The 27,794-nt window shown below is 30.8% G+C and overlaps 3 protein-coding genes across 5 annotated transcripts; 1 reads left to right on the forward strand and 2 right to left on the reverse strand.

Annotated features, from left to right (window-relative positions):
• Positions 1–746: 746 nt before the first annotated feature.
• Positions 747–4,447, reverse strand: LOC102599555 (jasmonate O-methyltransferase). Its single transcript, XM_006341903.2, has 4 exons — positions 4,317–4,447; positions 3,502–3,915; positions 1,881–2,162; positions 747–1,269 (listed from the first exon to the last, which is right to left on the reverse strand). The coding sequence occupies exons 1-4, from the start codon at positions 4,389–4,391 to the stop codon at positions 907–909; spliced, it is 1,134 nt and encodes a 377-aa protein (XP_006341965.1). The 5' UTR covers positions 4,392–4,447; the 3' UTR covers positions 747–906.
• A 6,855-nt stretch (positions 4,448–11,302) lies between these two features.
• On the forward strand, positions 11,303–15,893 carry LOC102599880 (inositol-pentakisphosphate 2-kinase-like). 3 transcript variants are annotated; one of them, XM_006341904.2, is made up of 8 exons: positions 11,303–11,399; positions 11,488–11,598; positions 12,783–12,986; positions 13,442–13,589; positions 14,072–14,112; positions 14,255–14,365; positions 14,579–15,181; positions 15,613–15,893. In XM_006341904.2, the coding sequence occupies exons 2-8, from the start codon at positions 11,497–11,499 to the stop codon at positions 15,724–15,726; spliced, it is 1,323 nt and encodes a 440-aa protein (XP_006341966.1). In that variant the 5' UTR covers positions 11,303–11,399; positions 11,488–11,496; the 3' UTR covers positions 15,727–15,893. The 3 variants fall into 3 exon arrangements, with proteins under 3 accessions (XP_006341966.1, XP_015161891.1, XP_015161890.1); XM_015306404.1 differs by having other exon boundaries at positions 11,311–11,598; XM_015306405.1 differs by lacking the exon at positions 12,783–12,986 and having other exon boundaries at positions 11,310–11,598.
• A 294-nt stretch (positions 15,894–16,187) lies between these two features.
• Positions 16,188–18,225, reverse strand: LOC107059676 (DNA damage-binding protein 1-like). The gene is made up of 4 exons (XM_015306452.1): positions 17,860–18,225; positions 17,502–17,785; positions 16,576–16,885; positions 16,188–16,493 (listed from the first exon to the last, which is right to left on the reverse strand). Exons 1-4 carry the CDS (start codon positions 18,223–18,225, stop codon positions 16,188–16,190), a joined length of 1,266 nt encoding a protein of 421 aa, XP_015161938.1.
• Between the last annotated feature and the right edge of the window lie 9,569 nt (positions 18,226–27,794).

Genomic DNA, 27,794 nt, shown 5'->3' on the forward strand with positions numbered 1-27,794 from the left:
TTAATTGGCGCATGTATGTTTGTTTTCTACAACTAGGAATAACAGCTGCGAGCTAAGTAATTGACACTTCCATTATATAAAGAATATTCTTATGCAAATGATATTTTATCTTTTGGTGAAAAGATCCAAGTCTTTTTGACATCCATCGCATGAAATCGAGTTTTGTAAGTCTATCAAAAAAATAATATTCCTAAGTATTTCATGTTAAAATTATATTCTTATGTCACGTTAGATTGCACTCCTTTGCTTAAAAATGAGGTTATTCCAAGTTCCAACAACATGTTTCATATTAGGACTGAAGTTTCATACCTCCCCATCAATATGTACATTAATTTATATTTTTTCATTTTCTGTTTTGAGATACTATATTCTCAAATTGATTCAGATATTATGTATCAAATGTTTTTTGCGTATCAAATATCTTAGAATAAAAGATGAGTTAATTAAGAACCACAAATTGGAAGACACATCACATCCAAATATAATACATCATGTCAAAACAATTTGACTTTTAAATCAGCCAATATATTCGATGAAAGGATATAATCCACATTTTTCTTTCAATCCATCTTTACTTTAACCATATTAGAGATTATTTGTTTTCAAATTCTTTTTAGTTGGGTTCTCTTGAACTTAAATAAGTAAGCCCAATAAAAATAAACAACATTATATTGCTAGTGTTAACATTTCCAAAACATGATTTCATTAATTAAGACACAAATATTACAATAAGTAGTTGACATGTATTGATTCAACTTAAATAAAAAGAAGAAGAAAGGACAATCTGGTACATTAAAGCTCCCGCTATATGCAGGTCTGGAGAAGGGTATTGATCCAACCCCTTATTAACATGTGGAGTTTATAAAGATAATTTTGCTTAGTCTACTACTTAATTTGAACATAAATTCATTCCTTACGTTTGAGAGAAACAACCAAATTAACATAAACAGCTTTCTTCTTGTAAATGTAATCATCCACAAGATCACCATATACACTAAACAAATCATCCATAATTTCATTTCCAAAATGATTTTCCACCATTGATTCAACCACAGCCCTAATTGTTTTAGCAACTTGTTGACCCCTTGATAATAATATTTTATCTTCCGATGAATTTGAAGAAACTCTAGCGTCCCACTCAATCTCAAAAGTCTCGATACGATCAATCATAAATGAACCTTCATTTTCTACAGCAATTTTCACTTCCTCAGGACATGGTGCATAGTATGGTGCATTAAATGAGTCTATTTTCTCCTCTTCTACTAGACCCTGCATTTAAAAAAAAATTGTATTAATAAATATTTCATTAATTTGGTCCCTATGCAAACATTTAATATTTTCAGGGACAAAAGATATATACGACTTATAATTAATAATATTTTCAAAATTTATAACTATATGTTATCTTATGAGCACAAGTACTCAAGATAATGGATGCATACACTATTGTAACTTATCTTATCTCATCTTCATTCAATTCTAGATAACAAGATATAATGTATATTCAAATCTCGTTATCTAAGAATACTCTGATATGCGCAACAATTATATAATGCATACTTCTGATTTTTTCATTGTTCATATCGCTCTGCTTAAGCTCATCTCAGTTATTATTATCACATAAGAAAATTAAATTATTTTTAAAAATATTTTTTCTATTTAATTTTATGAGCATATATACATCTCAAAAAATAAACTACAAGATCCCTAAAAAATGTCAGACCGAATTCGACACTAATTTGAACTCTCGAAAATAAACAGATAAAGATAATCATATTGAATATTTAATTTCGACTTATTCCCTCTGTTTACTTTTATTAGTCCAATATATTAAAAAAATATTTATTTCCTTTTAAGATAAGTTCTAGAAAGTAATTTACCTTTGAGACCAAATTAGAGAGCGCATTTGCAAGAAGCTCCCATTGGTAGTAACAACCATCTTCAATGGTGGGATCAATAGAGCTCCTCCCCATTAGTGACAACAACATCCTCCCGCCGGGGACTATTTCCGGCGAACGTGATCGGAGAAATGTGGAGAAATCGTTCTGAAATTGTGACACGTATGCATTGATGACATCACTTGGACTAGTATGTGATATGTATAATTTCCCTTTGTTTAGAGATGACATAATTGCATTATTAGTACCCAAACCAAGAGGAACCTGTAGTGGAATTATTTGAAATATTAATTCAAGTGAACCATATGAAAATGACATAATAAAAGGTACTCAAATCGCATATGAACTGATTTAACATATTTTAGATGGGTAGATATCGATGGGGAGTTAGGAATTTCACGAAGGGTGTCCAGAAAAAATTGTTGATAGTGAGATTCAAACACGCAAGCACTGACTCATTCAAGGTGTCAAAAACTCATTAAAGGCATCTGAAACCACTGGGCTACAATAACCTAGATAAATGTGTCCAAAATATATTATTTAATCACTTTGTATATTATTTTACTTGTAAATAAAATATGTTTTTCCGAGGAAGAGTGTCTAATTGACACCCTGACTTGCATGTGCCTCCACCCCCGATATATATATCATCTTAATTTTATTAGATAAAATTTTAAATATCGTGTTTCACATTTTTGTAACGTAAAAGATTCAAATAAGTGAGATTTATTGGGTAACTGGTTCCATCAAAGTGGTAGTTTAGATATATCTAGTGGAGTCAATTCCTTTAATTTTGTGGTGCTAATTAATTATAGTTATTTCGTAAACTTCACATGAAAGCATTTAATAATACATTAGAGACAACTTTTTCAATCAAGAACAGACCTATAACAAATTGGTAGTTAACAATCTTAGTCGTTTTAATTATATCTAATCTGATAATTGATGGTCAATGGTCAACTATTTCCCCATATTTTGTTTTCTCAAATTAAATGAGTGGATACTTTGGGTGTGTTTGGTAAGTAGGAAAATATTTTTCAATTTTTCTATATATGGTTGGAAAACATTTTGTTTTGTTGGAAATAAGTTTCTTAAAAATAAGGAAAATGACTTCTCTAATGAAAGAAGGGAAAATAAGTTGCATAAATGATGTTTCAAGTTTATTGTCTCTAGAGCCATCCAATCCCCCAATCCTCCCCTCTCTCATCCTGCCTTTATTGTATTTTGCTAGATAGCATATGAATACGAATATTTTCTTGCTTACTTAACATACACTAGAAAATAAGCAAGAAACTCACTTGTTTTTCAACTAGAAACTCATTTTCCGTAGAAAACATTTTCCTTCATACCAAACACACCCTAACTAAAAAATTCCGAATTATTTGGACATAGGTATAGTAAATTAGCTCTTGTATGGCAAAAGCTAGAGAACGGTGGGTTAAATTACTTAATTCTCGATTTGATAATTTAGACATAGATTCTTCAAGTCTTCAAATATAATCTGCGTACACATCATTGAAAACTACGTACTACTTATAAGTCAAGTCATCGTCGATAGTTAATAATTCAGAAAAATTAGGTTGACTAAATTGGTCACACTGACCTGAGAGAGCCAATGTAGACTAGATGAAGAGTGAACAAAATGCATGCTTTTTTGTGGAAAAAGCCTTCCATAAAATGAACCAGGAACTCCAACAACATAGCAATTTTCTGCACCTTTTTCTTCTTTAACTTTATGAAAAAATGATGGCAATGACCTAAATATGTCATTGAAATCATTGCCAGGAAGATCATTAAGAGAAATTCTCAACTCTGGGAAGGATATGCCCGATTTTCGAGATGTTTCATCTATGATATCTATAATCTCAGAGACGACCATCAATGTGTTCGGTCCAGAAGAACAACCCAAATCTGCAACACCAATGCTCTCCGGCACATTTTTGTTGTTGTTGTTGTTGCACATAATGTTTAATATTGCTTCCTTAAGTCTTGAATTCGTCGCTGATATTATCTTCCTCTACAAAATCAAATATGTAATATTAAAAAAGGTAGTTACTCGATTGATATATTTCTATGACTTTAGATAATTCTACTCGACTGGACATAAATTAAAAACTTCTTTATCATTTTCATGAGGAAAAAAATGTTTTTTTTGTTTCAAACTTTTAAGTCAATCTTAAAAACTTTAGAGACAAAAAGAATATAGTATACTAATATTACATTAGCTTAGAAAGTAGGCCAAGCTGGTTGGGCGTTAGAGTCTTTTAGTGTAATTTTCAATTGGCCACACTCATGCATGCGAATATTTTTATTTAGAGAAACAACAGCATTATGTTTGCTAAAAAAAATGATACATAAACTAAATAATGAAGTAAATAAATATTTCAACTATAATATATATATGAAATTGTAATTAACCTGAATATTGGAGTTTTTAGCATAGCTAGTTTCTCCTTCTCCATTATTCATATGAAGTACTTGCATAACTTCCATCTTTATAATTATTATTACTATTTCTTTTTCCTCTCTTGTTTTTTTTCTTTTCTTAAAAAGCTTGTAGCGATGAAAATAATAGAAATTATGGTTACTTATTTATAGGCTTCACCAACCTAAGACTACATATTCCTTGTGGTTTAGTTTTTGTACTTGTTTCATCACAGCCACAAAAATATTCTGGAGTCATACACGTGACCATGAATATAATTATTTAATTTTTAATCAAAAAAATTAGACAAAAAGCTAAAAGAAATTGACGAAAAAGAAAAAAATATTAATGTTGATCGTACACAGAGATGTTACATCATCTTGTTTATTCCTAAGTTTTGATTGTATGTAGATTTTCCTTCTTAGTTAATATGGGAAAGAATATTTTTTTAAAAAATTTATCTTTAGTGATGAGATGATTTAATTATAAGCATAAAAATATTATATTACGTTATAAATTTTTTTTTTTCTTAATTCTACGAATAATTTGTGTTGGAATATTTACTTCTCTTGTAGAGACTTTAATGCAACTCGCATGTACTTGGTAATTAACAATTTACCTTTTCTCTCAAGTAAATAATAAATGAGGCAATTATTTTTCTTCCAAGTTATGCATATTCGGAGTTATCGGAGGAAATTATAAATTATGAGACTTTAGAAAAACTATATTTTACGGTAAGGTTTCTAGCTAGGATAAAAGTTTTTATCGAATTGAGTCTCTAGCCAATTTATAAATACAGTAAAATCTTACTAAATTATACTCGGTTAATTAATAATCTCTCTAAGATAATAGTTTCTTTCAGTTCCAACTTGGGCCAATGGAAAAAATCACTCATTTCGATAAGATAATAAGATAATATATTTCTAGAAGACCCCTACATAAATATATGGTCCAATTAATATTATAAAGTAATAATATTTTAAAAGTATAAATATATCTAAGACAATTTAGTGAAATATGATTCTATGATGTTCTTTTTTTTGTTAAAATTTAAAGCTAGTTGAAGCCTATGCCTAACTTTTCTTATTGCATCCAAAAATTTCGATGTTATCTTTTTGAATTGCACCTTAAATTGTGAAGAGTTCTAAATGCGATAAGTGTTTCCTTACGTGTAACTAGATCCAAAGATATTGTATCATCTTCAACTTTATCATCGACATTATTTTTTTCAATGATATCCACAATTTGTTCTAAGCTCTAGACCTCTAAAAATGTATCATTTTCACTCATCCAATAGGTTATTAACGTCCATTTTATTGTGGTAATCGAGATCATTAATCATGACCTCAAGTTCATGAATGATGTTTTCACAAGTGGGTTCATCCAAATTCTTTGAGATTTTATTCCCGAACAAATTTTTCGGTGTTGAAACACTCTTTAAATTAATAAATATTAATTTATCGATTAAATAATACCTATATAAAATAATAATATTTTATGATCCCACTTATATTAATTTAGGGAGGTTTTACTGTACGCATGGGACTCCATCAACATCCCACAAGGTTAGAAGATTTTTAAGGGTTTTTCCTTCATCACTTTCTTGTTAAAAGTTCTTCCAAGACGAAGGTGATTCACACAAACACTTGAATAGTACAATCATAATTGAATACTTGTTACGTGTTTCATTTTCTATGTCAAAAAGTTTAAAGAATGTGGCCTGAATATTCCCGGCCAATAAAATTCATAGCTAATTCCAATTTTTTTGGAAATCGATACTTGTTACGTGTTTATTTTACCTACGTTAAAAAGTTAAAAGAATGTGGCCTGAATTTTCTCGGTCATACGCTATATTATTGTACTATGCTACTGGCTAGAAGTTGCAAAAAGTTAAAATAATCCACGTGAAATCCATTTTAAATGAATTAAACTTTTAATTGACGTAAACGTAAGAAAAAAATGTCTTCTTTCTAAATTAGAAGAGACAATAAATACTACGAGTACATGCTTTTGTGGACTGACTTGCGTCTTGCATTTTAGAAATAAATTAAACGTTTTGAAACGTAAGTTAAATATATAAGTATAGTTATAAAATATAAATACAAAGCAGTATTTATATCGAGTTTTTTTTTACCTATATATGACATGTTAATAGTATAAATAATGAATACAAACATTACGGGCGAGCTAGAGGGACGAAAAATGATTTATTCAAATTCTCATTGGTTTAAACTTATAAATATATATAACTCAATTTTTAATATATAATACAATGTATGATGAATCTTCTTAGGGCTGTTCATGGTTATGGTCAAAAGATCAAATCAAACCGCAATTCGAACCAAATCGATTAAAAAAATCGATATTTGGTTGGGTTTGGTTTTAAATTTTGAAAACCAATAATATTTGGTTTGGTTTTGGTTTTACTAAAAAAAACCGCAAAAATAATTAAACCGAACCGATAAATTAGATATATAAATTTTATAATTATTTATATATTATTCACAAATAAAATATAAATATTTTATTAAATTTTAATTAACTTAAGTCTTTAACTTTATAATTTTCTCAGGCCCAACAGTTTAGCCCAACTATAACAATCTTAAGTCCAAGTCCATTAAAATCCATTTTAGTCTTTACCTACCCTCCTTCACATAAAATAGTCACACTTTCTCTTAATTAAAACACTTTGTTCGTGTAATGATAACTCTAGTATTGCTTAATTGAACCGACAATAGCTTTTCTATGGATTGTTCATGTGCTAGATGTTTGTGTCTATCGATGTAAGTCCTCAAAAAAATTACTATTACTTTCAAATCGGATAAACCAGAAAAACTAAACCAAACCGACAATAACCAAACCGGCAGTTATTTTTTTCGTTTGATTTGGTTTTAAAAATTTAAAAAACCGACTAAATTGGTTTGGTTTTGGTTTTGGTTTTAATCAATAACCGATCCAAACCGAACCACGAACACCCCTAATTATCTTCTGATGAAAATTTTGTAAATGAATATTAGGATTTTTATGTCATGTCATGTCATGTCATATCAGGTCACTCCTCGGCTATTTGAACAATTTATTTTGCACTAGATCAAGTTTCGTAATATTATTGTGATTGTGAAATAAAATAAAGTTATGAAATTTTAGGACGAAAAAATGACAGCTTAATGATTACTTTAAAAAAAGTATCCCCCTTAATCAATATGCACTATTTTTTTTTAAAATATTTTTATTTTGAGATGTTGCGTACTCAAGTTGATTTTTAGAAGAGGGAGAAGTAAAATAACAATCCAAATCACATGGCCACCTGCGTTAGAGAAAAATAAGAATTTGACTTTAACAACCTACATTTGATTAAAGATGTGTTATATATATGATGTTTTATTTTGGGCAACTCTAACGTCACATCTAAACATTAATTACAGATATTTATTTCATGTAATTGTGGAAATTAAAGAAGAAAGATTTTCTCAGAGTATTTATAATTGATATGAAGCACATGATAAAAGTATTATGTAAGATTTTTGGGTTGTTGATGTTGAAAAAAGTTATAATATTAAATATATGAATTCCACGAAGGACGTTGTATTGAGTCTCTACTTGTTTATACTAGTTATAAATGGATGAATTAATCATGAACAAAACGCAAGATCATGAGGTTCTATTGGTTTGTTGTTTCCTAAGGTGTCAATCAAAAGATTAAACTATGAAGAAGCACTTTAAAAAACAATAATCTTAATTAGGATAACTATAAGTAAAACCGAATACATGCACTACAAATATAGTAACATGAGAAGAGAGAAGTATTGAACCCAAAATAAGTTGTAAAAACATGGATACTAAATATTTGACATGTTAGAAATTTTTTTAATATTGTTATTTAGTAATATATGATAGGAATTTAAATAAAAGTAATTAAAATTTATATAGACGACTACATAATACTTGAGCTTGAGATATAATTATTGACTTATTATTGTTATTATGTACGTGTAACTTTTATTGGTGCAAATATCATTATAAAGTTTGAAACTTTCACAACCACCGCATTTCCAAGTCCAATAAAGAAACAAAGTATCAAAAAGAATAATTTCAAAATGATTTTTCTACTAATAAGTAAACACAAAATTTTGACTAATTGGAATTTTGACACTTAATTCCATTAGACATAGAATGTTAGGATCCAACTCTTTTGACAATTGACACTCCGTAACATAAAATATTGAAATAGAATAGTGTGAGTCAATGAAAAACTTGAGACACTTTACACAAAAAATTATATTCTTATGTCGTGTTAAGTCACTTATTGACTTAAAAATAAGGCTATTCCAACAATGTGTTTCACATTAGGATTGAAGTTTCATATATCTCAATCAATAACTATGCTCATTTGAATTTTTCATTTTTATTTTCAAGATACTATATTCAAATTAATTCAGATATCATGATGTATTACACACGTCTATTATGCATCAAATTTCCTAGAATAAAAGATGAGTTAAGAACCATAGGTTGAAAGACACGTCACATCCAAATTGTATTTACAACATTCGAAAAGAATTACGTACTACTTTTCAATAGGCCAATATATTCGATTAAGAGGTATAAATCACATTTTTTCTTTCTTTCATGTAGAAGTGGTTTGACCTTATGATAAATTGATAATATTCCAATTCTTTTTATTTGGGCTTTCTTAAACTTAAATTCTCTAATGTAGCGGTTTTGTTCCTCTTATTATTTTTGTAGTTGTATTTTTAAAAAATTACAAAAGTGATATTATTTATTTTTATAGCAGATATACAAAATTTATTTATGGCATGCATAATATATATATATATATATATATATATGTATACATATACATACACGTACGTACAATGAACTGAAATCAGTTGACCACACATACAATTGATGTCTTCACGTATATACTTATACATTCAACTTCTGCTTTGAAAATAAACTCACATATACAAACAATTATGAGATTCTATATTCGTGTGATTTAAGTAATTAGAATTAGATATTGCATACATACGAATACAATGTATCTTGCTACTGTATTTGCAAACACAATATTTATGAAAAATCCCCCAAAATCGTTTTTGGATTGATGCTTTACAAGACTATTATAATTGATTGGTGATCCATACAAATTAAACTGAATATTAACCTGCCCTATATACGAACCAAATACTTAGAAGTTTATATCTATGATATTTTTGTACGGCCTTATGCTTAATTTTCTTCTAAAATAAAATAAGTTGCAAATGCAAATTGGATGGTCCATGACATAAGTTGAAAAGAATAAAAGGAAATATATGTCTTTAGCATATGATTCTACCAACATGTTTCCTACTATTTGTAAGTCAATGCTAATGCCTTTTAAAATAGTGTTGTTTACTTATCATCTTTTGTTATACTTTTAAAGAAAGTTCATATTGTGAAATTTCATATTCTATAATTGATTCGAAAAATTTCATGAGAGTGACCATTTTCTGAATCATCAAGTAATTTTATGTTAATTTACTATCATATAAGAATAACTAAGATTCTTTAAACTATTTTGGTTTGGTGGTGCTTGGCAATTAAGGGGGGTTTTTATTTTTATTTTGAAATTGTCTTATAAGAAATGAATGTTTCGCTATTAAGATATAATGTAATAACTCTATTAGTGAATTACCACTCAACTTTAAAAAAAGTTAATCTATAAATTAAAAATATAAAAACTCGTCAATTCACGAATTACGATTATCACATAGAAATATCGATTTTCATGATTACTAATAAAATTATCTAACAAACGTTGTTATCATCAAATTCAGACTTACTTTCTATTCATATCAATATTTTAATCCACCTTTTATTTTCATTAATACAGTAAATAAAACTCTATCTTCATCAACAAATAAAAAATTGAATTTGAACCATAACAATGGCAAATTACAGAAATCACATACTTTTAAGGCAAAATTACAATCTATCCCTTAAAGTTTATAATTACAGAAATCCCTCAAACGGATACAATAATATAAGCGTTGATACATTAATCTGATGCACGAGATACATTAATCGTTAAGTAAGATACATTACATTTTATACATGATACACTCATCTGATGTACATTTTATACATGATACACTAATCTGATGCGCGAGATACAATAATATAAGCGTTGATACATTAATCTGATGCACGAGATACATTAATCGTTAAGTAAGATACATTACATTTTATACATGATACACTCATCTGATGTACATTTTATACATGATACACTAATCTGATGCGCGAGATACAATAATATAAGCGTTGATACATTAATCTGATGCACGAGATACATTAATCGTTAAGTAAGATACATTACATTTTATACATGATACACTCATCTGATGTACATTTTATACATGATACACTAATCTGATGCGCGAGATACAATAATATAAGCGTTGATACATTAATCTGATGCACGAGATACATTAATCGTTAAGTAAGATACATTACATTTTATACATGATACACTCATCTGATGTACATTTTATACATGATACACTAATCTGATGCGCGAGATACAATAATATAAGCGTTGATACATTAATCTGATGCACGAGATACATTAATCGTTAAGTAAGATACATTACATTTTATACATGATACACTCATCTGATGTACATTTTATACATGATACACTAATCTGATGCGCGAGATACAATAATATAAGCGTTGATACATTAATCTGATGCGCGAGATACACTAATCTGATGCGCAAAAATGAGGGATTTTGGAAATTTGTAAAACTTATAGGGGATAATGGTAATAAGTAAACTAAAATGTGTGATTTCTCTAATTTTTCCTAATAAAAAATACATTCCACTCTATATCCTAATGAAATATTATAATACGTAGAAATTGATTTTTTATTATATTAATTGAAGAAATAAAAATTAATACTTAATGGGATGGACCCTCAAAGGTTCGGATTTGAAGATAAGTGAGCACATGTTATATAATATAGGCTAAACTGTAGCGTATCGAAACCGGACTCGACGTGACAACTGAGAGAGCTTCGAATAACTCAGGTTTAATGGCGATTTGTTGATTACTAACTCACTGAATCAGTAATTATATTTACAAATTGTGTTATTTGTTGTTGTTGTTAATTACCAGGATTAGCAGATGGCGATGGTTTTGCAGGCGAATGATGCTCGAGAATGGTGTTATAGAGGAGAAGGAGCTGTCAATCTAGTGCTTGCTTATAGTGGAGAACATCCTGATTTTGTATGATTTTTATCTTTCTTATACTTATATTCGAATAGTTGTAGTTTGTCTTTGGTGAATTGTTGAACGAATTGAAATTAATTTTGATCAATTTCAGGGAATAGAGAAGATTCTAGTAGATAAGAATATGGAATTTCATCTTCTTTTTTTTTTTAGGGAAAGTATCTAGGTTATTGTTACTGCTTATGTCTCCGTAAATATTGTGTTTTTGTTTATTTTGGGTTGAGAGTCTGTCGGAAACCGTCTCTCTACTTAACAAGGTAGGGGTGAGGTTTGGGAACATTTTACCCTCCGTGGATCCCACTTGTGGGACTATACTGCGTGGATCCCACTTGTGGGACTATACTGAGTATGTTGTTGTTGTTGTATCGTGTTTTTCAGTGTATTCCTGATAATTTCAGATTGTATCTCTCATGCCTCAATCAATTAGCTAGATCCCTTGGAACCAGAAAAGGAGATAATAAAAATTGAAAGATTAAATGAAAAAGATACTGGAAATGAATTGTGCTTTACATAAGCTGCATAATGATCTGATTCTTTGGGGGTGCATCATCTCATGAAGGTGTTGTTTTCAGACTCGAAGAAGTTAATGATGGAGTGTCTAATAAAAGTAGTAGACAATTTGGCTCTCAAGTTATCTAAAAAAATTAAACGAAAAGATCCTACTAAAAGAGTGCACTAGTGCTAAATGTCATTGTATTCCTCCTTGGAATTCACTGTTTCTTTAACAAATTATTGACCTCAACAATAGCATAGTAAGAGTAACCCGATGAGGAATGAGTTCGACCTTTCTTGCCTTCAAATGCTACCAGAAGAAAGAGAGATCTGATCTGGAAAACATGCTACTCCCTCCGTTTCAATTTGTTTGATTGGTTTTGACTTGGGAAAACTGTCATGGAGTTTACTTTAACAAAGTAAAGAAGACTTTTGAATCTTGTGGTCTTAAACTAAAGAGATGTACAATGTACCAAAATGTTCCTTAATCTTGTTGTCTTAAACATGTCGTGTGGAGAGTTAGAATTAAAGAGATGTCAATAAAGGAAAGAGACATTCTTTTTGAAACGGACTAAAAAGGAAAGTAAGACAACCAAATTGAAACGGAGGGAGTATTGTTACTAGTTCAAAAGAAAGTGGTTTTTTTTTTGATATCTCAGTAGCATCCTCTTCTCCTGCATCTTTTCTAGGTTGGAAAAGTGTTGAGGGTACAGAAGATACCAAGGAATGGATCTCAACGTGAGAATGGTCATCCAGGTCTAACCGAGTTGGAATGCCTCATGTGGAAAGAATTTAAAGAGCTGGTATCAGCTCCTACAAAAGAAATGGCTGAATACAATTTTGTGCAGCATGTGATGTGCTCACTGTTGGGTTCAAAGAATGTTGATGCAGGGGTATGTTGCTAGCCTTGTACATACCACCTATTTTTTATCGTTTCGTATTAGATCTGTTTTTTCTGAAATCATCTTTTCTTCTCTGCAAATGGAGAAAAATAATTTACTTATTCTCCCTTTCTGGACACCTTTAATCTACGTGGAGTAGTAATAATAATTAGGCATTCTGCATGTCATCAAGAAGTTCTAATTTATTACCAATATTCATGTAACCTATCATTTCACCCTTATATCCTAGGACATTTCTTATGCAGCTGATCTTCTGTAGAGGACGAATTTTTGTTCATTGCTGTTTGCTAGGATAAAACTTAATTGATCAAGTTATGCTAAACTATGGGCCTCTAGATTTAAGTTATGAAAGATTGCAAATTTGTGTTATTCCTAGCATATGGTTTTCTGTCAACATGGAAACAAAATTGTTAAATACTGCCATCTTTTTTCTTCCATTTTGACAGATTCACATCCCTGTGACCCGAGAATTTCTGGAAACAGTTGATAACAATGTTCTATGTCAGCGTCCTTCTTGGCGTGTTGATGCCGCAATGGTCAACCCCCTATGTGATTCTGTACTGCTGATATCTGATCATTCGCTTTTTCCGCGTGGTAATAATTTTACTACGCCTTTTTGTCCGTTGCTTCTTACCATGGTTTTAACGTGTATTTATATTGCTAGACTAGTTTTAATATCAAGCTAATGATAATAATGAGATCCAAAAATATAAAGAGTGAACAACAATGATAAATGTACCATGTCTGGTATTTCTAATAGGCAATTGAGGCATTAACCTCCACATTATACCTTTGTTTTAAGAGATTGGGTATATCTCTGGTATTACCTCTGTGTGTTTGAGAGTAAAAAGAGTCTAATGTTTAATGACGGCTTGTCTAGATACATTACAGCTATTCTAAGTATGCTACTTATCAACAAGGCTGACTGCAGTTTTAGTTCATTTGTTGACAAAGAGAAACAAGAAAAATTCACTTTATATGGTTTTGACTTTTGATTGGCCTAGCACAAAATCTCAATATAGATTTTGATTTGGCGAATTGGCTTACATTTCATTATACCTGTTTTCTCCTTTCAGGTGCACTTAAAAAGGACTTCTGTATATCTGTAGAAATAAAGGTACTTTTTCATAGCTTTATTTGGTTTTTCTTCTTTAATATCATTTTCATGCTGTTTCACTTTAATCATTCTTAATTTACAATTTTATGTTTATTTAGTACAATTTTCTTATTAGTGTCTGCATTTCTTTTGCTGAAGCCAGCCTAAATGCGGATTTCTTCCGCTTTCGGAATTTATTGCATCAGAAAACAGTATTAAAAGGAGTGTAACTCGTTTCAAGATGCATCAGGCTTTAAAATTGCACCAAGGAAAGGTGATTGATTTTTTATCTGTCTGGTGGATTTCTTAATTCAGTTGCAGCATGGACTTGATAAACTTCCCCCTTTTCCCTTGTCAAGTTAAAGTAGTGTTTACCTTTTATTATGTACAGATATTAGCTTTATGCTTATGTTGGATCTTTTTCTTTTTTCTTAAATCATTTTCTCCTTTTTTTGAAATTTTCTTTGGGTTGCTTCTGCTGTATCAGATATCAGAGATAAGTGCATATGATCCATTGGATTTGTTTTCTGGATCCAATGATAGGGTACACAAAGCAATAAAGGGCCTTTTCAAGACCCCACAAAACAATTTCCGAGTTTTCCTGAATGGTTCTCTCATATTAGGGGGTTTAGGTGGTAATGCAGACGCTACAAGCTGTGAAGTTGGTGAAACATTTGAAAATGCACTGCAGTGTGTTATTCAAGCTGTAGATGGCCAGCGGACCCAATGCTTCCTAGATCTCATTTCCAAGACCATTTGTAGTTCAGGACTGCTAAATAAGGTTCTTGAAGTCCAGAAGTTAGACAATGCTGACATTGAAGGTGCAATTCATGCATATTACAATGTCATTTCCCAACCATGTGTGGTATGTAATAAACAATCAGCTGAAGATCAATTGTCAGAAAGATACAGTTCTTTGCATTCAATCTTGAACGATGAAAGCATGAAGATTGTGAGGAATTACTTGATTGCTGCAACTGCAAAGGACCTGAGCATGATGATTAGTTTTAGACCTCGAGAAGATGGGAGTGTGGAATCTCCATATAGCATGGTTTCCTTAGAATCAACCAACCAAAGTTTTGATTATAAGGTATTATTCCCTTTTCCCAACTCCTTTCGCGTTCTTGAATAATATATTTCACGATGAAAAATATCTCTATCTAATCTCCTTTTCATTGAAGTAGTGTTTTATCCTATGTAAAAGAAGAAATGTGAACTTATGGAGGCAGTAAACTTGTTGTACCTGCAAATTGTTGTGTGCACACCTCAGTTGATTTGCCTAAATTTTTTTTAAAATTGTTAGTCTATTGTCATACGCGTTTTCAAAGCTGAAATGCATAGAAAAATGTATGACCTTGGGTGAAACTTAAAGTGCAAAGCACAGTTGAGTTCCGTACTAATGCAGAAATATAAAAATAAACACACAACATTATGTGAAAAAACTGTGATTGCCAATTAATGAAATATAGTGCATCTTTCAACTAAGGCACTTATAGCTTTTTGTTTGCTGCTCATCAATAGGCATATTTCATTGACCTGGATTTGAAACCTTTGGAGAGGATGGAGTACTACTACAAGTTAGACCAACAGATAGTCGGCTGCTATGTTCAGATGGTAAAATCCACGCCACATTGAATGATGGAAGCGCTTTTTATGTCTCATAAAATTGCAATGCTGGTTTGTGTCATTCTTATTGTTTAAAAATTTGTGCAAGTAGTTTTACATCAAAAGGGAGAGAATTTTCCGGATAACAAGAATTTCCAAAGCTTGAGGCCTAAGGAAACATATAGCATAATACCTCAGACTCTCTCTCTCTCTCTCTATATATATATATATATATAAAGTTGAATACAGAGAAGATGTGACACTTCTTTCGGGGGCGGATTTACGAAGGTAGAAGGAGTGTCACGTGATACTGCTTCTCGAAAAAATTTACTAAAAGGTATATACAATTAAGAAATAAAAGCAGATATAACGGTTATATATTATAAGTGATACTACTTAAACAAAGAATGCACGTAGTCTAGATGGTTTTATGCTGAAGAACTATGTGAAGGTTACGGTTTCAAACTTCTTTAATCAACATTGCTATTATCTTATTTTTTAAGATATATAATTACAACGAGTACCTTCAAACGTAGGAGAGATATAGACCTCATCGCATCACCATGCGTTTGAATAAAACGAGACAGGACACTACCCCAATATAGACATCCAGGCTTCAATTCTCGGCCTCGGCAACTCTTAAGGGATGCCCACTTGTACAACTTGATATTCTGATTGATCGCAGCAAGAAGTTTACCAGTGAAGGCATTCAGGCAGTAGACAGCTCCATCAGTTTCCATTTCTGCAACTAGATGGAGTTTGCTACCCTGTACAACTTGTAAAACTAATATTCGGCCCTGCAAATTACTCATGAATTAAAAGCCACTACGTGTGAAAATAGTTTAGAACCATTTTCATGATGGTACATTACTCATGAACCTTGGTACATTCATTTGCGTCCAGCTTCAAATAAGCAGTCCCAACACAATAATACACATTATCGTCCTCAGAAAATGAACAGCTAATCAGGGAGCAACTATGCTCAAATTCTTTAAGTTTGTAAGTCCATTTCCTATGACATGTTTGGTCATCAAATAGTTGAACAAGTGAGACCATGTCATCTTTGTCATCACGCTTTACGGTGCATATGGCAATGGTGTGGGACTGCTCTTGATGACTGATGTGGAGCGCACTGTCTTGTCCCGTCACTTCACAGTTTAAATTCGGCACCGGAATAAGGGAGAAGATTCTAGAGTTGTGGGGAGGTTAGTAGAACATTCTAGAACTTCCTAGAGAATTTCCTTAGAATACTCTAGAAACCTTTAGATATTTTAAGAATATTTTGGAATATCCTAGAATATGTAGAGAGTTCTAGAGAGGGACCAAAGTGTAATTATTAGAGGGACTTGTAAAGTAATTTTTATTTGCACTGAGGCCCTTAGGAAGTAGTATAAATAGAAGGACCTCTCATTTGTAAATCATCCAAGCTTGAAGCAAGCATCAAGAAAGAAAGTTGTAAGCAATCTTCCAAGCAATATAAAACCTTCTTCCAAAATTCTCTAAGTCTTTCTTTGAATTCTCTTAGTGGTCTAGCTTCAAAAGGCTTACTTGAGCTTACAAGACCTTGCAAGAATAGTGAGTAAGAAGTCCGTGGCAACACGCTCCCCAAGGTGTTCTGAATGAATGATGTGAAGCTTTTGTCTTTCATCAATATTGCATATTGCCAACTGATCTCCTTTATCCTTTAGCAATTGCAAAGCTGTTGACAATGGATAATAAATCAAAATTTTCAATAGAGTACCACAATTAAAGTTTAAGTCAAGACACAATGCTACCAATAAAAATGAGGAAAAGGAACAACTTACCTATTTGGAAAAGCTTCAACACGGTATGGGGACATAAGCCTAACATCATTCAGGTTATTCACTTCACAACAAAATATGCTGTTGTAGATAGCCATTGAAGTGTTGGAGGACGCAAAAATGCGTGTAGCTTCATTAAATAAGAAAGCACAAAGTGTTACGGGTTGGGTCCCAAGAGAAAGTTTTTTCTTGCCTAACAGCTCACTACCTTTCAGCTGCCCAGTAACCATGTTCAATTCAAAATGCATGAGATGGCCATCAGCCAGGCTACAGAACAAATAAGATCTCTGAAAGAAAGAGCAAATTAGACCAAAATACAATGTTTAGGCCTACAGGAATACTAATAGGATAAAGGACATACCCTGTTGAAGGAACACATTAGCACAGAACGAGGAAGTGACTCTACCCCGCCTAAAATTTCCTTTCCAACCAAATCCAATCCAGGACATAACCCGTTTGTGTTAAAAGTCTTACCTCCATCTTTGGCCTCCCATTTACCTTTTCCCACTTCATTTTGTGATATAGGCATAGATTTCTCCTCATGTGTTGGCCATGGCTTCCTTAGAGTTGTAGTAGATCGATTCTTCCATGAACTAGCTTGTTGCTTCCTTTTATTTTGTTTTTCTACTTTTATAGCCAACTCAACCAATTCATCTAAATTCACATATTGTTGCAATTCTACTACATCAACTATTTCTCTATTTAAACCATTAAGAAATCTTGCCATAGTGCCTCTGCATCCTCATTACAATTAGCTTGGATCATAGCCATATCCATAGCCTTGAAATAATCATCCACAAACATCGAACCTTACTTCAGAGTTTGAAGGTGTTTTTGTAGATCTCTTTGGAAGTGTGATGAAACAAAACGTTTTCTCATAACCCTCTTCATCTCGTTCCTTATCGCAACGGGTAGTACTCCATTGTCTATTCTGTCTCTGCAAAAGTTCTTCCACCAACTAGCAGCATGATCAGAAAATTCAACCACAACAAGTTTAACCTTCTTACCTTCAGAGTAGTTATGACAATCAACGATGGCCTCCACTTTCCTCTCCCAATCAAGATACAAGTCTAGATCTCTAGTCCCCTTGAAAGTAGGAATCTTCATCTTAATGCTACTAAGATTGTCATCCTCAACCCTAACTCGTGGCGCCCTCCTTTCGTTTCTCTGTTGGTAAGCTTCTTTAAATTCATCTCCATAATCACCAAATTGATCCTCAGTTTGCGGGACTTGAGGAGCTCGAAAAACTTGTCTTCTAACTTGAGGGATCAGGTTTTAATGGATTCTCCTCACATCGGTCATGTTTACTGGATTATATGGCTTTTGTGCAATCTCTAACGCATCAAGTCGGGCAATAATCATTTGGAGCGCCTTCATTAATTCATCGTTTTGAGTCCCAATTTCATCATCTTTTCCTGTTAGAGACGTCTCAAAAAAATAAAAATAAAAGAAACAATTATCTCTCAATTTGGCTTTTCTTTTCTCTTCATTGAGCTCACCCTCTCTTGTCTTTTTCCACTCAAACTACAACCTTTGACTTGTTTCTTTAGAATTTATATATAAACCCTACTAGTAACAATCCTTTTAGAAGTAAGATGTAGAAAGAAATTTTTTATCAATTCCAGATAAATTGGGATTGATGAGACAAGAAAAAGACCACTTTGTGAAACAAAAGAAAAAAGAACTTCAAATTTCCGCTCTTCTTGATTTTTCCTTTTTGAATAAAAAAAATTCAAGAATAAAAACAAATATGAAGTTTCTTGAAATAAGTGATTGTATTTTCTTCCTTTTTTTATATATATAATTTTCGTTTTTTTTTTGGTAATTTTTTTTTTAAAACTTTTAAGCAACTAGAATTATTATTTTTTTTGCTGAACTTTTAATCAATTAGAAAAGATTTTTTTTTAAACTATCAAGATTATCAAGAACGGAACCTTGATAGAACCGCTCTGATACCACTTGATAAGATTCGGGTTAACAGAATAAACAAGAAAATAATGCGGAAGCGAAATTATAAAGATTGAAGACAGAAATTGAAAAGATATGTGAAATTCAAGATTAAAATCTCCAATGTCAAAATAAAATACTAAGAACCCTAATTGATCTTAGTATTCAAAATTAGCGGATTAAGACTAATTATGATACTAATAGAGTCAATTCAAAAACTTAAATCAAAAGTGATCTAGACCCCTATTACGAAGAAACTAGAGACAATAATTAGTATAAGACTAATCACCTTCTTTAATTTACGAATAAGAACCAAAGATATCAAGTTAAAGAATTAATCTCACCTCTTAAGAATCGTTCTTATAAGGTTGTAAGATAAATTCCAAGTAGCCACACACAAATGTGTAAATAAGAGAACTCTCAATTAATAATAATGTTGTCTGTTCATAATAATAAAATCAATCCCTATATATAGGGAAAACATATCCCAAATATAATGGGAATCCTACTTTTATGGAAACTTTAAACTAGGAAAACTTTCAAAACTAGGAAACTTTTAAAATAAAGAAGTTTTTAAACTAGGAAACTTTGACTTCAACCATTCAGCTCTTTGGGCTCTTTTGGTTGGCTTTGTGTGGCCCAATCTTCTTCCATTTGGGCTTGAACTTGAACCATAAAATATGTGTAGCACTTACTCCATTCTTCTTCACAATTCTTAGACTCATTTGTGGGCTTTCCTTTGATGATAAGCATCTTCTTAATTTCCCATTGAAGCCCAACAATCTTGGCTTGCAACTCCTTATCTTGAGACCTTGACGGTCTTCTTAAGGATTCTATAGCCTCATCTGTGTCCATGGAGCTATCACCTTTTAAATCACAAGATGAAACAAGCAACCATACTCGAGGATAAAGTTTCCCATTAGCTTAAATTTTAAGTAAACGGTTTAAAGTACCTGTGAATCTCCATAGCTTGAGCCAATATAGACAAAAGTGTCACATAGATATGAAATGGTCGATGGAATAGAAGTTTCTCCCAACTTGATTGTTAGTCAAGTAAATCTGGAAAAAAAATAGAATGTATCATTAAATGCCTTATTCCTAAAAACTAACCAAACATACAAGCAAATGTTTATCAATAGACTTACTTCTTCTCTTTATGAGTGATATCAAGATGGTGAAGAACCTTATTATGATCCCCAAGCACATATTGATTAGCGCCAACTTGATCATATGCTCTTATAGACTTGAATGAATGAATAAATAAAATATTAGTAAGACAATCAGAATTTAATTACTTCCTCTATTCCAATTTATGTGAAGTAGTTGATTCGGTACGGAGTTTAAGAAAGAAAGACTAGTAAAACTTGTGATCTAAAACAAGGCATAGATATTTGTATGTTATAAATCATTTTATTAAAGGTAAAATGAGCATTCAAAAGTTTAAATGTGACCAAATATAGAAACATGCCATTCTTTTATGACTGACTTAAAAGGAAAGTGAGTAATATAAATTGGGACAATGAGAGTAGTAAATTATACTGGTAAGCCCTCTCCAATTTGGTAAGTATCCTTAGCAGCTGAAGTGTCGCAGTAAGCAATCATTTCTTCTCCAATAATAAGTACATCATATGGTGGCAGAGACATGGGTATTAGCAAATACGATCCACTATCAAAGATTATTCAGATCATGACTTCCAATAATAGGGTCATTCTCCAAGGGAATGACATATTTCCTGACATGTCGAGTTTTTCACTATCCTGTTAGTTAACAAGCATTAAAATCAAGTAATTAAAATGAAAAAGCCATCTACCTAAACGAAATTAAGAAAATCGTAAATTAAGCATAATTATAACAATATTATTTAAAATCACACTTGATATAGGACAACAACGGTAGGCATTGGGCAACCGTACAAGAATTTCATGTCCAAAGCTTGAGACTCAAACCTTACAAAAACCACAAAGTAATGAGCTATAAGTCAAAGAATAACCTGTTGATAATGAAGTTCAGGTCCCATAAATCAAACAAACATTGCACCCTATGATAAAAAGACCAAACTAGCAAATTATTTTAGTCTCATAAGGCAATACCTTAAACAGTCCATCATAGAGATGGAGCCCAATCAATCTGTTGTTCGGATCAATTATACCAATCTACCAAAAGAAAGAAAAAAGACAAGGGCTAAATAGGGTCTTGACATTTAGAGAATCTCATTGACAAAGTGAGAAAGCAGCTAACATAATATTTATTTATTTTTTGAAACATGTAACTTTGTATTCCTCAGCATTAAGGGCTATGCTGGCCACCTCCAAAAGTGTTAGTTACATAGAAAAACCAACAAAAAAGAAAAGAAAATAGGACTACTTACAAAGCTCCTATGAAATCCACTAGTTGAATTTCTTCTTCTATGTTCATTTCTTTACATCAAAACCTAAAGTGGTAATTACTTTCCACTTAATCTTCTCTATAGTGCATTCTTTCCCTACAAAAATTCTCTGATTCCTCTCCTTCCAAATGATCCACCAGATACATTCAGATACTGTTCTCCACCACCTCATCTGGCTCTTACTACCTCCCCTTCTGACCCAACAACTTAGTAGGTCTGTTGTATGTTCTGGCATAATCCAATTTAGGCAGCTAACATAATATCAGTTTGTTCATTTAAATTACAATAATATTTAAGGTCATTTGGAAAAAGAATATGTGACCATTATCCATGGGATGGCCTGTTTCACCTGAGACATCTCCCATCAATCTACCTATAAAAGCAATAAGAACACCACAAAGAGGAGAGATTTTTAAATTTGACATATCTTTTAAATATGTCAATAAAGGGCTGACCAACATATTATTGAAAAGATTGACTTGAAGAAATTCGCTAGCATGCATAGAGTAGATTTGGCGGGGTCATTGGAGGTTAGTTGGAGCCTTTGGCTCTCAAATTCCCTTATAATTTTTCCGAGTTTCTACAAAAAATGGTATTAAGTGGTGTTGCTTTCTCTGGTAAATATACAAACAAGGTAAGTATATACATTTTAGGAGTATTTTCAGAACTCGTTTGTATATATCACTTGCCAATATACAAATAAGGTAATTTATTATGTTTTTTTCCATAAATCGTATACAAATAGCTAGGGTAAGCATATAAAAGTTCTTGATTTTATAAATCAAGAACCAAACTATATTGAATTTATACAATCAGAGACCGATTTATATAAATTTTGAATTTAAACAATTGGGAAATTGAATAACAAAATTTCACGAAATTGCAGCCACAGATTAAAAATATTTAAAACTATAGCTATATTACATAATATACTCGACACATTTTCCATTTTGCGTAATTTTTCCTATATTATTCGATTTGAAAAGTAGGTAGTCAATCCGAACACCTTCCTAAAAGAGGTCGGGTAGCCAATCCGAACACCTTCCTACAAGTGACCTAAACTACTTTTGATCATGTTTGGAGATTAGTTGAGGTAAACAATAGTGTTCGATTTTTCATTTAAAATTGAGTCAAGTTTGTCGGGTTGGATTATTTTTTTTAAAATTTTTTTTTGCATAAATTATAAATAAGTGTTTAAACTTGTTCTCATCTTTTACTTTAATACCTAACTTAGACTTATTTATATTTGATATTTTCACTATTTAAAATTTATACTTAGTTGATATCAAATGTTTGTTTATATATTTTTAAACAATATTAATCTAAACATTGCAAAGTGATTGTGAGTGTCATTATCGTTTGGTAGAAGAAAATCAGGAACTAGAAAGACGATCATTTTATCGTATCCATCAAGAATAAAGGCTAAAAATGAAGAGTAAATAAAAACATGGATCGAACATTTATATGATCCAGGACAAAAATCCCACTCAAATTACCAAATTCATTCATTTAAATGAGAGAATGTACAAGAAGTTAAAAAATGTCTATTTTTTATGAATTGATCAAGTGTTTCTTAACCACTTTTCTCAATTTTTTTGATAGACTTGAACCATACATAAAAAAGTTGCTTAGAGGACTGCTTCGTGAAATAGGAGTTTTGGAAAATTTCGAGTGTGAATTTTATATGGTTGAAAATTGGGAGAAAATTTTCATTGATGAAGTGACTAGCCATGTAAGTGGATTTTTGTCAAATATTTTAAAGATGATTATAACGTGTATTTCTCATTGTGTATGCATTTCTCTTTTCATAATTGAAAAGTTCTATTTTTTCCACAATGCATTACAGAGACTCATTGTATACTTGGTGTACCGTCTTGGACATGAACCTGAAGAGGACAGAGTAGACTCTATGACAACTGATTTAGAGGGAGGAGATGGGTTTGAAAATCGTTTTCCTGAATTCTTTGTTTCATCTAGGTTAGTAGTGTCATGTTTAGGTCGTGATTTGTTTTGTTTTTAATTTCTATTTCTTAGATAATAGACACTTTATTCAGATGAAAATCCATTATAAATAATAAACAACGACTTGCCATTTAAACCATTAGATGATATGTGCGGTGCATGTATATCTTATTAGTCGGTATCAAAATCTTCTATACAATTTCAACGAATATGTTAGGAATTTTTTTTTAAAGTATATCGAAATGCCAACTTTTGAGGATGAGAACATTAATCTTATATTTTAATCACATAACACTTGTATTCAAAATGAATTTAAATATCTGTGGAGTTGAAATATATATTAAGATTTAAGATAGTTGAGATACTATTTATAATAGTTACTTTATATTACACATATATATGTTACTCTATGATGTTAAGGATACAATGTTTCTTTAAGATATATTTTTTATAGAACATTTCACACAACTTTTTATATTTATCTACCTTAATAATAATTTGCAGGTAAATCCTTCCACTGGAAACAAAAAATTAGATCCTATCAATTTTTTTTGCATATGTGATCACTAATTAGTACACATATATGAACCCAAAAGTATAATTTGATGAAAAAATATTTTTCAATCTGCATCAGATGTGGCAATCTGTTGTACTTTAAACTAAATTATGAGACAATAATTACAACATCTACATCTACTCTCAAATTTAGATTATTTGAATAATTTGATATGTAAAATATTGCTACACCCTGAATGTGACTGACACTCAAGAACCATTGTTGGTCCCCAAGCGAACTACAAGCGGAAAACTAATTCAAGCAATAATAAGCTTAAAACTGAATTAAATCCATTAAACTCAAATACTCAACTCATAAAGTCTGAAAATGCTCAATAGCAATATTTATAGTTTGTAAAACAACTCAAGAAAAAATAAATACTGAAAGACTCATCAACTCTATCTATCTATGAGGCCTTTATAGTTCAACATGGATGTTGGGACAAGACCCAGAACAACCAAAAAAGACTAATCTGAAAGGGGGGGGGGGGGGAAGAAATCCTCCGGAATGCAAAGGAGGCTCACCAAAGCTAGCTGGAATGTCTAATGATCTCAACGAAGTGCCTGTTGATGATCATGAACACCTATATCTGCATCATTGTAAGATGCAGATCGAATGACATCAGTACATTAAATGTATGAGCATGTAAGAAGAACTAAAAACATAGATAACTAAACTAACAAGACTAGAAGAGTACTCACCTCAACTCAACTCAATACAAAAGCAATAACAAAAGATAAAATGTTTAAAGCTTCATAGTAAACAGATACTAACTCAAGGATGTATATAAAAATACAATAATTTACTCTTTACTTTTATTTGGGAGATTTTCTAACTGACAACCATCACTATAAGCTATGTGATGACACAACGTCTCGCCCACGCTGTCAAAACTGTCATATACCTTGTCGGGATATAGAACACCTCAACTAAGTGGATTCACTAAACTATACTTAAAAGCAATAAATAATCGTCTAAAAAGTACGACCCTTGACATGAACTTGGTAAGAATGTTTTTGCCCAAAAATAAAGGTGGTAAAGCAATTGTATTACACCATAATAATGAGTATAGATTGTTTTTTTTTAATTTGATACAACCATTTAGGCTAATTTAATGTAAAGCATGAGAGGAAAAAAATAAGGAATAAATGAAAAAAAAATGGAATATGAAGAGACACAAAAATTAATTAGTACTGTAATTTTTCAGAGATTAATACACATTACACAAAAAAAAATAAAAAAATGAGGCGGCACAAAAATTAATTAGTAGTATAATTAATAAAAAATTAATACACATTAAAGATCATTTTAATTATAAATTATGAAGATGAAGGAAAGATTAATAAGATAAATTGAGATTTTTGGATGAAAAACACGACATAGAAGAGACTAAGGGTTTGTTTGGAAGGACACTCTGGTAATTGGATTTGGTGTAATTGGTGTAATTACACTGTCTTGTCATGTTTGGAAGGACAGGTAATTACTTGGTCAGCAGGTAATTGGTGTAATTGGCAGGGGTAATTACACTCTACAATTCACAGGCAAATGTTGTGAATTGCTGGTAATTACATGGTGTAATTACCACCTGATTACTTTTTATTTATTTTTTAATTTCTATTTTAATTTTTTTACTTCTATTATTTTAAGTTCTTTTTTTAATTTTATTATTCTAAAAAATTGTAAAAGTTTATTTTATTTTATTATATTTCATTTTCTTCTTATTCTCAACCTTACTTTACGTGATTCTATATAATTTTTCGTATTATCTATTTCTTTATTCCATGCTTATTTTTCATTAGCATAATTTTATTATATTCTAATTTTTAAATTAAAATAGAATTTATTGTTAAGTAAGTTATTAGGCTTAACGTTTTCTTTATTAAGAAAAACTAAAACTAAATCATATTAATTGCTAATGTTGAAATTTGTTATAAGAGTATTATGTTAAAATTTTTAGTTTTGAATTTATAACTTATGTTATATTTTCAGTTTCATTTGTTTTAGTAATATTGAATCTACATTGCACGTCATTTTTTAATTAGAGTTGATAAATTATATTTTTATCAAACCTTTAATAATTTATGACATTTTATTTATATATTATTCTTTTTATCAAACATGCATTTCACGATGTTCGTAGAAACTTCATACTTTTAGTTGTTACGATCAATTCAATTGAAATATATTAATTTGAAAAAATATAAATCAATTATTTTTACATAATATTCAACTGTGGCATCCAAACAGGATATGTGTAATTACAGTGTAATTACACTGTGGCAACCAAACAGGTCAGTGTAATTACTAGGCTAGTAATTACTACCCTAGTAATTACACCAATTCCAATTACCAAGTGGCTTTCCAAACAGACCCTAAAAGAACTAAAGCCCAAAATAAGTTTGAAAACATTTTTGACTTTGTTGTGAATAACTCCAACTCAGATTACAAATGGGGACCCACAGTTTGTTTCGCTCCCAGACAATCTCCGTCACCGCTTAAGATGCTACGTGTGAAAACTACGCAATACAGTGTAATTATTAGGCTGGTAATTACTATCCTAGTAATTACACCAATTTCAATTATCAGGTGGCTTTCCAAACAGACCCTAAGTAAAAATATGATATTATGATTTATTATGAACTTTTCATTTAAGGTCTTTCTACTTGTAATATGATATGATTTATTATTTAATAATTAATTGAATGATTTATAATATTATAATTTAGTGTATGGATAAAACAGTAATTCAATTTTGCATTTTAACGTGTTGCTGGGCATTTTAGGGAAACTTGCTACAACCATGAAGTACGTTAGCAAAATTGGTAAAATTAAAAGGCAGTTCTTCTCCTTTCTGTTTTTTCTTCTTCTATTTATCGTCCACGCAATAGGTTATTTCATATCTTGCCTACATAGTAGATTTTTAGAGGCACATAAGTTCATTTACTATTAATAGGTACTTTGATGGTCAGTTGACTCAATTATCTGAAGTAGGGGTGTACAAAATCGAACCGAAAATCGAATCAAATTGCAAATTGAGTTAAATCGAGAAAAAAACTCGACTAGTGGTTGGTTTGACTTGGTTGGTATTGGAAAAAAAAATCGGACTATTTTTGGGTTGGTTTGGTTTTAACTAAAAAAAAATAACCCGAGATCAAACCAACCCGACATTATATATATAATTTTAAAATTTTATTTTATACATAAAAATATTTACTTTGATATAATTTTTAAATATTTCTTATACTTTTTCATAGCTTTTATCTTTTAATATATTATTTCAAATTTGAAACTTAGAATTTTGAATGGTTCAATAAAGATTATAGTCCATAGATGTTGGTAATTATAATAAAGCTTAAATCAAAATCAAATTAATACTAATGCAAAAAGAAAATCAATTCAACACTAAGAATGACAATAATATTGAATATTTGTTCTTTAGTTTTA

Source organism: Solanum tuberosum, unplaced genomic scaffold (genome assembly GCF_000226075.1).
Source record: "Solanum tuberosum cultivar DM 1-3 516 R44 unplaced genomic scaffold, SolTub_3.0 scf00032, whole genome shotgun sequence".
NCBI lineage: Eukaryota > Viridiplantae > Streptophyta > Magnoliopsida > Solanales > Solanaceae > Solanum > Solanum tuberosum.